At 42.5% G+C, this 16515-nt stretch overlaps 2 protein-coding genes across 2 annotated transcripts; both read right to left on the bottom strand.

The window, feature by feature from the left end:
* Nucleotides 1-1715: 1715 nt before the first annotated feature.
* LOC146707000 (uncharacterized) lies at nt 1716-5949 on the bottom strand. The gene is made up of 4 exons (XM_085458320.1): nt 4725-5949; nt 4566-4627; nt 4229-4416; nt 1716-4099 (listed from the first exon to the last, which is right to left on the bottom strand). Exons 1-4 carry the CDS (start codon nt 4858-4860, stop codon nt 3910-3912), a joined length of 576 nt encoding a protein of 191 aa, XP_085314446.1. The 5' UTR covers nt 4861-5949; the 3' UTR covers nt 1716-3909.
* Nucleotides 5950-6028: 79 nt separating this feature from the next.
* LOC146706999 (large ribosomal subunit protein uL4m-like) lies at nt 6029-9317 on the bottom strand. The gene is made up of 9 exons (XM_085458319.1): nt 9128-9317; nt 8784-8865; nt 8425-8596; nt 8279-8330; nt 7747-7864; nt 7406-7512; nt 6722-6831; nt 6534-6607; nt 6029-6296 (listed from the first exon to the last, which is right to left on the bottom strand). The coding sequence occupies exons 1-9, from the start codon at nt 9173-9175 to the stop codon at nt 6151-6153; spliced, it is 909 nt and encodes a 302-aa protein (XP_085314445.1). The 5' UTR covers nt 9176-9317; the 3' UTR covers nt 6029-6150.
* Between the last annotated feature and the right edge of the window lie 7198 nt (nt 9318-16515).

Below are 16515 nucleotides of genomic sequence, written 5' to 3'. Positions count from 1 at the left end.
TTATCTTGTGTGTGTAGTCCTGTTTCACTTTCCTGATGCCACGGGACAGGTTGGCTCTCGCTGTTCTCAGGCCTATTTCATCCCCAGCTCTGAAGGCCTTGTCTCTGGCCTTCAGCAGCCTGTGGACATCTCCTGTTAGCCATGGCTTCCGGTTGGCTCGAGTTGTGATACTTTTCACTTGTGTTACATCATCAATGCATTTGGTGATGTATGAGCTCACTGTGTCTGTGTACTCCTCGATGTCTATGATGTTATTGTAGGTGGCTGCTTCCTTGAATATGTCCCAATCAGTTGACCCAAAGCAGTCTTGAAGAGCAGAGGTGGCCTCCTGTGGCCACACTCTTACCTCTTTCATAACAGGTTTGATGACCTTCACTCTCTGTCTGTATGCTGGCATTAGCATAACAGTGAGGTGATCAGAGGTGCCGATGTGGGGGAGGGGGATGGCTTTGTATGCTCCTTTTTCCTGTGTGTAGACCAAGTCCAATATGTTGTCTCTGTCACGGGTCTGGGTCCGTTGGACCCAGTATGTGGAGTTTCATGTTTTTGTTATTCCATGTTTGAGGTTATTATGTTTTGGTTTTAGTTTGCATCAGGGATTGTTTTCTTGTTCTTGTTGTGTTTATGATGATTATGATGTTTATAATTTGAGTTTCATGTTTAAGGATTTGTTCTCGGTTGTATCTCACATTTAGTTTAGTTCAGGTTCCATGTGTCATTCTGTCTGTCTCTCAGTGTCAGGTCTGCGTCTTGGTGTGGTGTTCTCATTTCCTGTTTTATTGTGAAGGTCTGGGTGTCATGTGAGTGTGTTCAGTTCACTAGCGAGGCACATGACAACAGCAGAGAAGGAGCAAAGAGGACGAGGAGCAATGGAGAGCCCAAGGTCCTCACCGATAGGGGTGTTCGCGAAACCGGCCCATCGTAACTTACGAATGTGTATTGGGGTTGCGAAATACCCCATTGTGGGTACACTTTGACCCCATAGTAATCGTGGAGTAGAGAGCATCCCCGGTCCTCGCGAAGGCCGGTTTACACGTAACCCGAGGCCCATAAGGCTAAGCACTCAACTGCGAGGAGCAGGTAAATGGAGCAGAAGGAGGAAGGAGGACTAGGAGGCAGGGAGAGTCCGAGGTCCTCACTTAGGCCCGTTTACACGAACACTGCCGAGAAGGAGACATTGATGATGATGATGATGATTATGATGATGTGAAGTTGAGAGTTGTTTGCTCCGGCGGTTCGGGGTCCCTCCAGACCCCAGTGTTTGCCATCGTAACTTACGAATGTGCATTGGGGTTGCGAAATACCCCATTGTGGGTACACTTTGACCCCATAGTAATCGTGGAGTAGAGAGCATCCCCGGTCCTCGCAAAGGCTGGTTTACACGTAACCCGAGGCCCATAAGGCTAAGCACTCACCTGCGAGGAGCAGGAGAACCGAGGAACAGGAGGCAGGAGGACTAGTGTTGAAATCTCCCAATTCTTTGAATCTTTGGGCTGAAGGAAGGACAATACTCGGTGTATAAATGCTCAATCAACAATCATTTATTTCCATACAATTCAACACAAAGAGCATTTAGAACCATCATGATGGGGAGACATGCATGAAGAGGGTCAGGCACATGTCTCAAAATGGTGACGGGTTACTCAGCTTCTTATAGTCTCTGGTGGCCCCCACCTAGTCGTAAAAGCCTAAACATTACATTCTTTCTCTCTTACAGCGCCTAAGTTATGACCTCGGCTCCCTGTCTTTCTGCTCTTCTGAAAGGTGGGGGTATGGAATGTGGTCTATCTCCCCTGTCTTAGACACCAAGTCTCCTGCTTACAACCTTCTTTTTATGATTCAACAATAGAGCATGTCAAGAAAACAGTGTAACACATTCCCAGCAGATCAAGGATACAGAGTGATGCACACTTATCTAATGAACTAATATGTGAATATGTTCTGTTAACTCAAAAGTATAACGAGAACTAAACTACATACAGATCACACGCTCTATATTAAAGGGTATAATATGATCTACAGCAGTATTCTAATTCAACTACTTTGATTACATATATAAGGTAACATATAGTAACAGAATAATCTAATACTAGGATACAGGGGGCGTCCGAGGTCCTCATAGAGGCCAACGCCAACACTGCTCTCTCCAAAGCTAAGCGTCCGACAGTGAGGCACAGGAGAACCGAGGAGAAGGAGAACTAGGAGCCAGGGAGTGTCCGAGGTCCTTACTTAGGCCGGTTTACGCGAACACTGCCAAGAAGGAGACGACGATGATGATGATGATGATGATGTGAAGTTGAGAGTTGTTTCCTCCGACGGTTCGGGGTCCCTCCAGACCCCAGTGTTTTTCATCCTAACTTACGAATGTGCATTGGGGTTGCGAAATACCCCATCGCCATTACTAAGGGGTCACAGTGTACCTACGGAGTAGAGAGCACCCCCATTCCTCGCGAAGGCCGGTTTACGTGTAACTTGGGGCCCACCCGGCTAAGCGCTTGCCTGCGAGGAGCAGGAGAATGGAGCAGAAGGAGGTAGGAAGGCGGCAGGGAGAGTCTGAGGCCCTCAAGGAGGGCGGTTTACGCGAACTCTGTCCTCTGTAAAGCCAAGCGTCCAACAGCGAGGCCCAGGAGAACTGAGGAGAGGGCCGGTTTACGTGAAGACTACCCTCTGTAAAGCTGAGCGTTTGCAAGCGCAGGGTAGAAGGACCAAGGAGAAGGAGGAAGGAGACGATGATGATGATGATGATGATGATTGTGTGAAGTTGAGAGATGTTTGCTCCGGGAGTTCGGGGTCCCTCGAGACCCCAGTATTTGCCATCGTAACTTACGAATGTGGTGTGGGGTGGCGAAATACCCCATCATGATCACTAAGGGGTCACAGAGTACCCACGGAGCACTGATCTGACTGTTTATTTGGTTAAAACCAAAATGTTAGAAAGTTCATGTTCAGTGAAATCACTGAACAAAGTGAGGAAGCTGATGCACTTTTAAATGTTGTCTTCTTTGGACCACGACAGCTGTAACTAGAGAACGGTCGAGGAATCTGGCTGTTCATTTGAAGCAGCTACTGCAGTTCATGGAAATTGGTACATTTAGCAAAGTGTGATCCATGGTCTGATTTAGATGAGTGAAATCATTGAACAAAGTGAGGAAGCTGATCCACTTTGACATGTCTGTTGTGAAAAGACTTTATTGGATTCCTACATCCTGGTAGGTCTGGATAGCTGCTTGTCCCTTAAAAAATTAAGGGGGATCCCGTTTGGATCTTTAGCCATCAGAATTGTTGTCTGAAGGCCAAGAAAGATGCCTAGAGGATTTACTTTACCATCATGGCCTTGCTATATTGGTCCATTTGATTGACCTTTATTATAATTATGTATTTATTTTATTTTCAGTTGTTACAGATGGGACAGACATGACTGGGGGATAGGACAGGGAGAATGAAAGAAAGAGAAGGAGAGAAAGAAAAACAGAGGAGAGAAGAGATAATGAGAAACGGGGGAAGAAAGAAAAACACCTGAATCACCTGTCGACAGAAGAAAAAAACAGAAAACAAACAAAAAAGAGCAACATAAGAAATACAACACCATCACACAATAAACTAGCTAACAGTAGATAACAGTAGATACTAAAGGTAGCAGCCAAGAAAGGTGTAGCTTGTGTCTGTGAACACCCGTTTGTACACCTGTGTGGATCAGCGCGCTTGTATTCAAAAAGTTTCTCCATGTAACGATCTGCTAGGGAGTGTGGGGAGCAATAGCCCCGTCCCCCAGTGCATGAAGCAGGTATGGAAGGAGAACTAGGCCCCAGACATCCAGAGGGCCCAGAGTACGAGAACCCAGGGAGGACGACCAAAGGGGCAACCGTGCCACCCTCCTGAGAAGAGCTGAGGAGAGCCCCAGATGAGGGGTCACCCAGCAGCCACGGAGCAGAAGCCAGAGGGGGTTGCAGTGATGTGCCTGTGGGCTCTGCCGGCAGCCAGCTGTGCCAGAGAGGACCAAGCCCCACGCCCAGAGGCCAGAGGGCCCCCCACCCCCCGGAAGGGGCCCAGCCAGGCCACAGGCGCCAGGCCTGACTCTCCTTTTTCCTGACTTCTGTGTCTGAAAACAGAGAAGAACATTTCATGATTTGGAGGATATAGCATCAACTGAAATCATTTCCATTAATGGTGAAAAAGAACAGTAAAAGCAGTGTTTGTTTCTTAGACATGAGAGGACAGTCTGTCTCACCTCTTGGCTGCACTGCCTCTGTTAAATCTGACAGCAGTGTACTCAGTAACTTCCTGTTCCTGCATGTGTCTGTGAGGCTGAGCTGCTCTGATGTTGGAGTAGAGAGGATCTGCCTGGTTATTGGAGAAGTGGATGCTGGTATACTGAAGATCATCCTGCTCCTCTGGCTGTCTCTGATCAGGTAAACACTGTATAGGAAAAAAGAAAATCTCAGCTACAAATGTGATCAAATGTATTTCAGTTAAAGAACAACAGCAAAGAAGTATTTGTGAGTCCAACAGGAAGTGTAAAACCAAAATGTTGGTTATTTGTGCAACACTGATGTGACTGTTTTCACCTGTTCTCTGTTGTTGGCTCTGTCTTCAGATTCAGCAGATTCCTTGGACATCCTCTTTTTTTCTGGTTGGGACAATTCATGTAGAACAAAATAATGACATTCATAAACTGTTAAAATCAAAGTTTATCTCACAAACAATAATGTAACAGATCTGCTCACTGAATCCACAGGAAGACAGAAGAATATGACTGGCAGGAGAACAGCAGCAGTTACTCCAGCTGCTTTTAATGTTCCTGTTCCTGTGGAAACAAAGATCAAAATAAAACACTGTGTATATAATGGTATACCATATCATAAATAAAAAACAAAAAACAAAGACGGTGTGTCCAAACTTTTGACTGGTAGTGTGAATTAATTTGTAAGAAATAAAAATATGCAATGCCCCCAGTGCAATGACCTGCAGCTCTTTATTTCAGATTTTGTCTGAAACAAGAGTTAATTGTTTTATGTCCGTCCTTTAAAGTCTTAACCCTCTGTGGTTGGATCTTACCTTTGGATGTTTACACATTCTGCAAATATTTTCCAAGAACACAATGGGCAGCTGTTTATAGGGGAATGTGGTTTAATGCAGTACAGCTGTTATTATCACATCACAAAAATAACATTCATATAAGAAATAAAATTGTCTTGTGTCAACTGTATATGGTGTTAAATAGGCATATACCAGCGGTCCCCAACGCCTGGGCCACGGACCGGTACTGGTCCGTGAGTCGTTTGGTACTGGGCCCGAGAGTTGAGGCTCGGGAGTGAAATGTATGGTTTTCAGGGTTTTTATCATTAACTCTGTTTCCCTGGGTCTTTACTGGTGTTGTAGTTGTGTGTCTTATTTTGAAAGAACTATTTACGCATTACCACAGCAACCAGTGAGCATTAAGGGGCAGAGAGGAGGATGTTACTCTCAATGTTGTTGGTGCATTTCAGGAGGATGTTGCTAATAAAGTTACACGCGTCTTGATGACATCACTCAAGTAAACAATTACACAGCAAATTTGCATTTATTATTATATTTACAAAATAACCACAGTTTTTGTCTTGGTCATATCATTTTATTTTGTTGTATTAACCGCGACGCCTTAAAGGCCGGCCTGTGAAAATATTGTCTGACATTAAACTGGTCCGTGGCACAAAAAAGATTGGGGAACGCTGGCCTATACTACTGTACTTTAATGTTGGTCATAAGGGTGGTACTTAAAGAGCCACATATTTTATGAGGTGGTACTCATAGTGAAAAGTTTGAGAACCACCACACAGTTCATGTCTCAAAACATTCCAAACCTGATCAGCTTTAGAGGTTAAACAGTTTACCCCTCGTCTTTGCAGCCTAAACCTCAGAGAGTTTACGTGCCTAACGCCCACATCATGCCAACAGAGAAGAAACGGTCAGCGCTTCGCTGGAAGATCAGGAATGATTTGGCCAGTGGTCTCCTTCTATACAAATTCAGCTAATGATTACACTCTGCATGTTGTTTTTACATACTTTTATTCAACTTTTGTATTTTTTATTATTCGAGTTATGACTCTCTTGTTACAAACAATAAAAACAAAGATAATATGACTTATGTTAATACATTACAGGTAATCTGTTTTAAGGAAAGTCAGAGTAGGGTAGTTTAAACGGGTAGAGAGGCGTGTAACGCTCATCGTGCCAGAGCAGCTTATCCTCCAGAAACTTAACAGTTTCCAAAGTGAGGACGATGGCTTCATGTTTCAGCATGCTGTGGACATTCAGACCTGAGAGAGAAAATATGACAAACTGTGTGAGTTTTATATAACAGATTTGTTACATATAACATTTAAAACCCTGAGCTTTTTAACAACTGTTTAATTAAACTGGCATGTTAGAGGTCCAAAGACACAGTGCTGCAAAGACTTCAATGCATGAAATATTGTTTGAAAGCGTGAACAGAAATAATACATTTTACCATCAATTAATCTGTTAAAACTGAGTCACACTCAGTGTGAACTCACCGATTGCTGGAATGACGTTCACTGTCTTCAAGTTTGCCGTGGCCTGAAGGATGTTTTCGGAAAAGTCTTCACCTCTGAAAGCAACAACAAAAACGTGAGCACTGAGCAACAGTGGGCGTCCAGTGGTGGATATTCAAACAGATTTGAAAGTTGATCATTTGTACAGAAGTGCTGCTAAAGATACTCACACATCCACTATTAACACAGACTCTCCCCAGTGTCTGTGTCTGATGAGGTCAAGCAGGTACTGAGAGTCTGGTGTGGGGATGTTCAGGGAGTCCACAATGTGAAGATCATCCTGTGTCAGCAAGCAGTTCAAAAGGGGGGAAAGTATTCAGCTGTCAAGAAATATTACGGATACGTAATAATGTAGTTAAAGTCATCGTGTATCCTATTCTCACATTTGTTATGTGCTCTAATTATAGTGTCACAGATAAAGAAAGGACTTTCTTTCTTTCTTTTGAACACTTACAAGTTCATCAGTGTCACCAATCTGCTACAAACCAAATACTCTCACGAAATGATATGAGAACATAAAGGGTGAAGAAATTCTCCATTTAAAACAAGTGGATTTATCTCCTCCTCTCTTTAAGCCAACTTTCTTCTAAGTGGCTAACCACTGCAAACAAAGGGTCTGAACAATAGGTGGGTGGGGCTTCTGTATTCACACGTGTGAGATATCTGTACGGGTTATCGCCTCTGTGACATCATAACAACAGCACTTGTGATAAGTGGGTGACAAAAACAGCTGCTTGTGGACACCGTCATATGTCACTGCATGTTTTTACAACTCTTATTACAGATGTTATGAGCCTCTAACATCACTAGCAGCTGCATTTGCTCTTCAGGTGAAACAAAGGGGTTTCTCTTACCTGAGCCATCTTGGAGCTCAGCCCAACTTTGAGTCCTTGCACTCGAACTTTCATGGGTAACATGTAGTAGTAACTGGTGGGACCTCTGGGTCCATGAGACACTCCACCTGAATGAAACACAGAACCAGTCAGACCATACTGGCCTCCAGCATGGGAATCCTTCCAGATCAACTCCACTGAAGGGTGATCATGTTTCTGGGAGTCATGACACAGAGACGAGCACACGCTGGACTATGAAACAAAGATCTTCATTTTCAGTTATATTTGGAAAAAAGGAGGGAAAACAGCAGACATGGAAAAAATGAAAACAGAAGTTTTACAATAAGATCAAAAAGAGACACCTCCTCTCCATATGGGTGATCGGATGCTTCCATGCCGAGCTCGTCCACTTCCTTTCTGTTTCCAGGGTTTCCTGCCTCCACCGCTGACCTCTGACCTGACTTTAGTGTGGGCGTGACTCTGAGATGTGAAGACAGCCATTAGTCTACTTTTCATTTTCTTTATCAGCCGCAATAAAGCTCAAACTTTTCTGCATTTGATCGTCTTCCTCTGTCATATATGCACTGTTACGTATTCCTAATGTGGTCATTTCAGACACAGAGCTCTGTCTGAGCTGAAGTTTCTCCTGCCTGCTGTTCAAAACACATCTTTGCAAGCAACAACCAATCAGAAGAAGTTCTAATTTTACTGTTGTTTACTCTCCACGGATGTGAACTGTAAAAGTATCAAATTAAATTTAAATGTAATAGCATAATCTTAGCTCAATGTAGCAACACATGATGAATAAAATGTTCCTAAGCTTAAAGTGCTTGATTATGTGATATATATTACAAAAAACTCAAATGCAATTGACATTTTTAAATAGTAACTTACAATCCTTTTGTAATTTCTCTGCCATGTTTCAACACTGTGTAGAATATCAAGCCTGAGGAATGACAACAAAGATTAACTTGCACATTTCAGTAGGTGCTGTGAAATGTGTAGAACTGAATGGAAAGTGTCAATAGTAGCTTGGTTACCTCGGAGGAACTGCAAACACATCAGGGTGAAGTTGAGCCACACCCAAAGGTTCGCTGTCCTGTCTCTCCAGAGACTCCACCCAGGTCTGCACAGGGGTCAAGTGAGCAGGAACTGCAGCATCACACTTCCTCAGAGGAGGCAGAGAGGAGTCTGCAGGAGGTGGTGGACGCTCTGCAGGAGGGTATAAAGCAGCAGTCAGTGAGGAAGATTTTCATGTATCCCACCCACAATGATATCAGTGTTATCAGGGAAATCACAATATTTGGTTTTTGGAGGACAAACAATAACACTGAATAAATCTGATTTAAAATCCATTTTCAAACATTACATTTATCTATCAAGTACACAAGCTTCATACTTAATCTGTCAGGATCCACGAGGTTGGTGGGCAGCAGTAAGTTTGGAGGCAGAGCGCTCTCATTAGAGAACGAGGAAGCGAACTGAGGAGTGAGAGGGAGAGAAAAACTTGAGGATGAACAAAAACACTAAAAACAAAGACAAACGGGTGTTATATTAATCTTATACACACATACTCAGATATAATGCTGCACTATGGACGTTTTTTTCTATATCTAAAGAAATTAAATAACAGCAAAAATGGCTCCAGATTATTATTGCAACCATTTGGACAGAACGCTGTTATCTGCCTTTGGGTGATTTGAGGATACAGAGCGCGGTTGAGGTATGTTTTTCGTCACTCACCCTTTTAGCGACTCCTCTGCCACGAAATATGAAAGAAAATCGAAGCATTTCGGCTATTTTTTGTTTGTTCTACAAGCTTACACTGTTAAACTGCTCTTAAATAATTTGAAAACAACATGATAAGGAGGATGACAGGCTGCATCAAAGGTCGAGGACGCTTTTCCGTGTGGCGTGCTTGTGGCGCGTCTTGATGACATCACTCAAGTAAAGTGGCACCATCTATTGGTTGGACGCAATGACTGTAGACTGTTTTCTACAGTCATTGGTTGGACGTGGTTAAAGTGACAAAAAGCTTTTTTTTCACCATCCAACTTCAAAACAAAGAAAAACGTTAGACAATAACTGATAATCGATCAACATCTCCAGACAAAACAAACAAGAAAATAATTTAAAAAGACAATACTTCTGTCTTTTTTAATTTTATATATATAGATACACTAAAACGTTTTAGAATACCCCATTTTTTTTCAGCTAATTGAAAATTATCCAGTTTAATGTCTCATAGCACTCTGAAATGAAAGCATAGTACAAATAAAGAATTGGAGTTACAAAAAAGAGAAAGAAATCATGGAATCAATTTATATAGCAAATGTATTCTAAACTTTTGACTCATCAAAGTAGCCACCTTTGGCAAAAATAACAGCTGAACACACCTGTTGCATTCTTTCAACAATAGAAATTAAATATTCTTGAGAGAGTTCTTCCCATATCTGTTGCAGAAGTTTCCATAAACATGCAGCACCTGTAGGTTGCTTTGCTTTCACTCTTCGGTCCAGTTCACCCTAAACTAGCTTGATGGGGTTTAGCTCTGGAGACTGTGCTGGCCACTTCATGGTTTCAAGCTTACCATCTTGTTCTTTTTTCCTGGTGTAGTTCTGGAATAGCTTGGACTTGTATTTTGGGTCATTATCTAGCTGTAGGATGAACCCCTGACCAACTAGGCAGGCCCATACCAAAGGGTATTGCATGGCTCAGCAGAATGCTGTGTAGTGGTTTTGGTTCATGGGGCCTCTCACTCTGTATAAGTCACTAACCCTGGATCCAGCAAAACAGCTACAGACCATCACACTTCCTCCTCCTGTTTTTTTTTCTTCTTTCTTTTTTCTTTTTGGCCTTTTTCAGCTTTATTTGATAGACACAGTGAAGAAAGAATAGGGAAGCAAGGAAAGAGAGAAGACATGCAGCAAAGGTCCACGGGTCAGATTCAAAACCGGGCCAGCTGCTGTCAGATGCATGGCATGTGGTCTCCCGCTCAACACACTGAGCTAAACCGGCGCCCACTTCGACCTCCACGGTTGAAAGTTGATGCCACACACTGTGGAAGCATCCTCGAAACTGAGACTTGTTTACTACAACCACTATTAAGCTGTGGTTGAGCTTGAGTTTTCCTGTGAGCCATGGAAGCTGTTATTTCTCAGAAACCTCTGATTCAGTTGTGGCTTTGGGTCTGCCAGACCTCTTCCTGTCAGAGTTTGCCCCAGGTTCTGAGTGCTTTTTGATGGTGAAGGAAATTGTACTCACTGACACCTCGACTTTCTTTCTTTCTGTTTTTGTTTTTTGGCTGTAGAGAAGTATTCTGTCGACTCTGTTTTCAAGATAACATTCCACTTGTTCCAAAACAAAATAGGTTTCTTGAAATCATGACAAAGTAGGTTTACCAGGATTCCTGCTCAATTATGCTGTGCGACTGGTTAGAGTTGATCCAGCTTGGCAAGCAGTTCAGTTTACACAATAGCAGGAGAAAAATCACAATAGCAGGAGCTTTTTATTGTAAGGTAAAGATCCAACAGACCCTACATACTGCGCAAAGTAGGAGATAAAGTTAGAAAATATAACTTCAATGTTGGCACTCCTCGCATAGATGTTCAGCCATCTTTGTTTTCATTGTTGTGGGATGAGACAGTCAGTTTCTAAGTAATAGAATCATCTGAGTTATAAACTTCCTGTTTTTCATTGTACTGGGCAGCAATGTTTGTTGGAAGAACTTATGACTGTATGTATTTTTTCAGGAATGGCTTGCATACGAGCCTCCACCAGTAAGTATTTCTCCAGATTTTTTTTCCATTAGTCATTTGTCCTTCGGTATTGACACAGTCAAACTATCTCAACTGGGTTTAGGTCAAGTGACTGTGGAGGCCAGGGCATCTGACGCAGCACTCCATCACTCTCCTTCTTGGTCAAATAGTCCTTAAACACACTTCCAGCCTGAAAGTGTGTTTGGGGTCATTGTGCTGTTGAAAAATAAATGAGTAAGTCTTTTCCCAGATATTTTTTTTCCATTAGTCATTTGTCCTACCAAATGGTTTGTCTTTATTTTCATGATGACATTTCCTTTTGCCTTCATTCTGCTGTCTATCTCTTCCAAAACTGACCTTGTGAACAAGGCACCATGGCAACCATTTCAGGTGACTACATTTTTAGTTAAAAGATCAGAGAGGTATGACGGAGCTAATCCATTTAGAGACCATAACATCTTAAAATCAATTATATAATGTACTGGAAGCCAGTTTAAATGAGCCAAGACTGGGGAAATATGGCCATGTTTATGTGTCCCTGTCAAGAGTCGGGCTGCAGCATCTGAACAAGCTGAAGACGAGAGAGCAGAGCCTAGCTGATACCAAAATAAAGACTATTACAGTAGTCAAGCCTGGATGAAATAAATGCATGGATCACTTTCTCAAACTCAGCAAATGGCAAAATATTCTTAGTTTTTGCAAGGGCCCTGAGCTGGAAGAAGCTTGCTTTTACAGTAGAATTTATTTGTTTCTCAAATGAAAAACTGCCATCAAAGAACAATCCCAGATTTTTTGCAAAGGGAATTCTGGACTTTTCCAGAGGGCCACGGTCACCCTTAAAAATAAACGAGGGTCAGACGGTCCAAATAGTACAATCTCATTTAGATTCAAAACGTTTAATGCAAACCATGGTTTAATGTCATCAAGGCAGTCTAGTAAAACTTTTATAGAGTCTGTAGAATCCTTTTTAAGAGGAAAGTAGATTTGAGAATTATTGGCACAACAGTGGAATGAGATTCTCTATTTTCTGAAAATAGAGCCTAATGGGAGCATGTAAAGGGAAAAAAGCACTAGGCCCATGATAGATCCTTGAGGGACCCCACATGGAAGGGGGTGGATGTGGATGAAGAGCCACCAAAACTGACAGAAAAATTTCTATCAGTTAAATAGGATCTAAACCATTCAAGTGCAGTTATTTTAATACCCACACACTCTCCAGTCTTGATAAGACAATCACATGATCCACTGACTCAAATGCCGCACTGAGATCTAAAAGCACTAAAATGGCAGCATTACCAGAGTCAGAAATTAATAAAAGATTTTAAAGTAAACTTTTAAAGTTTCAGTGCTATGTAGCGCTTTGAAACCAGGTGGAAATGTTTCTGAGATGTCATTAATTTCCAGAAAAACCTGGAGCTGAGGGAAGACAATTTTTCCAGGATTTTGGACATGAAGGGGGGTTTAGTGATTAGTCTAAAATTTGAGAGAAGTGTTGTATCAATATTTGTTTTGGGGTTTTTTGAGAAATGGGTGCACTACGGCACGCGTAAGATTAGCTGGGATGGTTCCCATTAGAAAAGAGGTATTAATAATGGTTAAAACATTAGGTCCAATAATGTCAAAGACTTCTTTGTGAAAAGGCGAGAGGGGATAATGTTAAGGTGAAACACAGGAGGCTTAAGATGGGAGACTATTTCAGCCAGAGTACACAGAGAAACAGGCTCAACGTGATCAAACACAACTGAGGAATATGGGGGAACAGAGGGATCGTAAGCTGGAGGAGTGATGTGAGACCTGATAGTAGCAACCTTATCGACAAAAAAAATGTAAAAAGTTTTCACAGGTGGCTGGAGACCCTGGTAAGTGTGTGGTGGGTGGAGGGTTGATTGCAAAATTAGAGGTCTTGAATTAGACACGGGCCCGTAGCTGTTATTAGAGATGATATCTGACAAATAGTTTCTTCTTTTTTACAGGGCTTCCCTTAACATATCAAAGGAAATCTGGAGTTTATCTTTTTTCCATTTTCTTTCAGAGTGACATTGTTTAACCAGGGATCAGGTTTAGGTCTAGCACACTAAGTTTTTTTAAAAAGAGTAACAAATCAAGCACATTTGAACAAGCAGCATTGAACAAAGTGAGCAGATGATCAGCACGTGGCTTAAGGAAGTAATTGTCCGAGGAAGGGGCACCAATATTCTGATAAACAGCAGAGAAATGTCAAGCAGTAGCAGGAGCGATGATGTGGAAATCACGCACAGGCAAAAGAGGTTTAACTGGAGGACATGGTGCCGAAATTTGGATTATAACAGGCATGTGATTAGAAAACTTGAGCTTGCAAATTTGAATGTCACATAGCTGCAGACCACAAGATAAAACTAGATCCAAAGTATGTCCATGCTCATGGGTGAACAAGATTAAAACAGTCAATAAGATTCAGGAAGTCTTTCATAAGAGGCTTTTGGTAGCAGCAAACATGAATATTCAACGCTTCACTGGAAGATCAGGAATGATTTGGCCAGTGGTCTCCTTCTATACAAATTCAGCTGATGATTACACTCTGCATGCTGTTTTTACATACTTTTATTAAACTTTTCAATTTTTTATCATTCAAGTTATTTATTAATGACTTTCTTGTTACAAAAAATAAAAACAAAGAAAATGTGACTCACTTAAGTCAGTTAGTACATTACAGGTCATTTATTTTAAGGAAAGTCAGAGTAGGTTAGTTTAAAAGGGTAGAGAGGTGTGTAACGCTCATCGTTCCAGAAACTTAACCGTTTCCAAAGTGAGGACGATGGCTTCATGTTTCAGCATGCTGTGGACATTCAGACCTGAGAGAGAAAATATGACAAACAAACTGTGTGAGTTTTACAGAAGAGATTTGTTACATATAACACTTAAAACCCTGAGCTTTTTAAGAACTATTTAATTAAACTGGCATGTTAGAGGTACATAGACACAGTGCTGCAAAGACATCGATGCATGTAATATTGTTTTAAAGGAGGAACAGAAATAATACATTTTGCCACCAATTAATCTGTTAAAAAGCTGCAGGTGTGAGTACAAGAAAATAATTATTATAATATGATGTGTTAAATTTGTTTAGATCAGAGGAATAAGGAAGGATTGGTCTGTGTTTCAGTTTGGGTTAGCTGTAGGCTTGTGAGTGTGTGTAATTGTTTAGAGGGAAAGGAATTTATTGACACTGGGGGTCTGCTGTCATAAAAGGAGACAGGAAGCTACAGTTGGGGTTGTTGATGCTGATGCTTGTACCTTTAATTAAAGTTCATAATTGCCATAACTTGGAAGAAGGTTTGCAGGAGACTCTCCACATGCTTATCTGTAAATGTAAGACAGCAAGAGGCCAACGGCCCAGTGGATGCAGAGTGGGGGTCTCAGTGTTTGTAATATGTTAACTCTGTTTTCTATGTTGTGTAGAGGAATTTGGTGTAGCTTGGGTGAGATTACTTTTATGACCGTCAGGAAGTCACGTACGCAGAGACACACACACAGTGCTTAAACTGTTACACTCACACATCCACATGCACACTCACTCACGTGCACTCACACATACACACAGGTACGCGCACACATTCACTTACGTGCACTTACATAGACATACGGGTACACGCGCACACAGGCACTCACGTCCTCGTGCATACACACACAAACACAGAGTTTGCAGCACACCATGGGGGTTTTATGATGGGGTCACTTCTATAAAGCTGGCTGTAACAAACAAAGGAGTGGAAGATAAGATAAGATAAGATAAGATAAGATAAGATAAGATAAGATAAGATAAGATAAGATAACCTTTATTAGTCCCACACGTGGGAAATTTGTTTTGTCACAGCAGGAAGTGGACAGTGCAAAAGTTATGACGCAAAAATTAGAATACAATAAGAATAAATACAGTACACAACTGTACAGAATAGAATAAAATAAAATACTATATACAGTAGAATAAAATAAAATAAATATACAATAAGATAAAAATAGAATACAAATACAAATACTATATACAACTGAGTAAAAATACAACGATGACAGAAAGGATTATTGCACTTAGTGTTATTGCATATGTATGGATGTGTGTGCTTGATCAGTTAAAGTCTTTATTATGGAGTCTGACAGCAGTGGGGAGGAAAGACCTGCGAAATCTCTCCGTCCCACACCGTGGGTACCGCAGTCTCCCACTGAAGGAGCTGCTCAGTGCTGTCACAGTCTGCTGCATGGGGTGGGAGATGTTGTCCATCAGGGATGACAGCTTAGCCGCCGTTCTCCTGTCACTCACCACCTCCACTGGGTCCAGAGGGCATCCTAGAACAGAGCTGGCCCTTCGGATCACCCTGTTCAGTCTCTTCCTGTCCCCAGCAGAGATGCTGCCGCCCCAGCAGACCACGCCATAAAAGATAGCAGAAGCCACAACAGAGTCATAGAAGGTCTTCAGGAGTGGGCCCTCCACTCCAAACGACCTGAGTCTCCGCAGCAGGTACAGCCTGCTCTGCCCTTTCCTGTAGAGGGCGTCTGAGTTATGAGTCCAGTCCAGTCTGTTGTTCAGATGAACACCAAGGTACCTGTAGCTGTCCACAGCCTCAATGTCCATACCTTGGATGTTCAGTGGTTGCAGTGGAGAATGCTTGTGCCTGCGGAAGTCTACCACCAGCTCCTTGGTTTTACTGGCGTTGATCTGGAGGTAGTTCAGCTGGCACCAGTCCACAAAGTCTTGAGTCAGTCCTCTGTACTCCTTGTCGTCCCCATCAGTGATGAGGCCGACTATTGCAGAGTCATCAGAGAACTTCTGCAGGAAGCACTGGGTGGAATTGTGGGAGAAGTCTGCAGTGTAGATGGTGAAGAGGAACGGAGCCAGAACCGTTCCCTGTGGGGCCCCCGTACTGCAGACGACCCTGTCCGACACACAGCCCTGAGTCCTCACATACTGTGGTCGGTCGGTGAGGTAGTCCAGGATCCAGGTAGTGAGGTGATGGTCCACTCCAGAGTTCACCAGCTTGTCCTTTAGAACCGAGGGAAGAATGGTGTTGAAGGCACTGGAGAAATCAAAGAACATGATTCTCACAGTGCTTCCAGCGGTCTCCAGGTGAGCGAGGGAACGATGTAGGAGGTGAATGACGGCATCATCCGCTCCAATGCCAGGCTGGTAGGCAAACTGAAGTGGGTCCAGTGATGAGCTTATTAGGCGCCGAAGCTGAGCCAGGACCAACCGCTCCAGGGTCTTCATCAGGTGGGATGTCAGAGCCACCGGCCTGTAGAGGGACACCGGCCTGACACATCTCCCCTTCTAGAAGATGTATGCTTAAATGAAGATGAATAAAGATGAATAAAGGTTTTGTGAAAATGACTACTGAGTTCTGG

This window comes from Copadichromis virginalis, linkage group LG6 (assembly GCF_057382275.1).
Source record: "Copadichromis virginalis isolate Kocher_CV1m ecotype Utaka linkage group LG6, C_Virginalis_male_GT1.1, whole genome shotgun sequence".
In the NCBI taxonomy this organism is placed as follows: domain Eukaryota; kingdom Metazoa; phylum Chordata; class Actinopteri; order Cichliformes; family Cichlidae; genus Copadichromis; species Copadichromis virginalis.
This window is presented reverse-complemented; position numbering and strand designations above follow the sequence as displayed.

Coding starts and splice junctions, on each gene's coding strand:
- LOC146707000 (XM_085458320.1), bottom strand. CDS start 4,860: ATGATATGGTATACCATTATATACACAGTGTTTTATTTTGATCTTTGT. Junction 4,417..4,565: donor GAGCCAACAACAGAGAACAG/GTGAAAACAGTC, acceptor TTTCCTATACAG/TGTTTACCTGATCAGAGACA. Junction 4,100..4,228: donor AGAGGCAGTGCAGCCAAGAG/GTGAGACAGACT, acceptor CTCTGTTTTCAG/ACACAGAAGTCAGGAAAAAG.
- LOC146706999 (XM_085458319.1), bottom strand. CDS start 9,175: ATGCTTCGATTTTCTTTCATATTTCGTGGCAGAGGAGTCGCTAAAAGG. Junction 8,597..8,783: donor CGTGGATCCTGACAGATTAA/GTATGAAGCTTG, acceptor ACCCTCCTGCAG/AGCGTCCACCACCTCCTGCA. Junction 6,297..6,533: donor GAACGTCATTCCAGCAATCG/GTGAGTTCACAC, acceptor TTTCTCTCTCAG/GTCTGAATGTCCACAGCATG.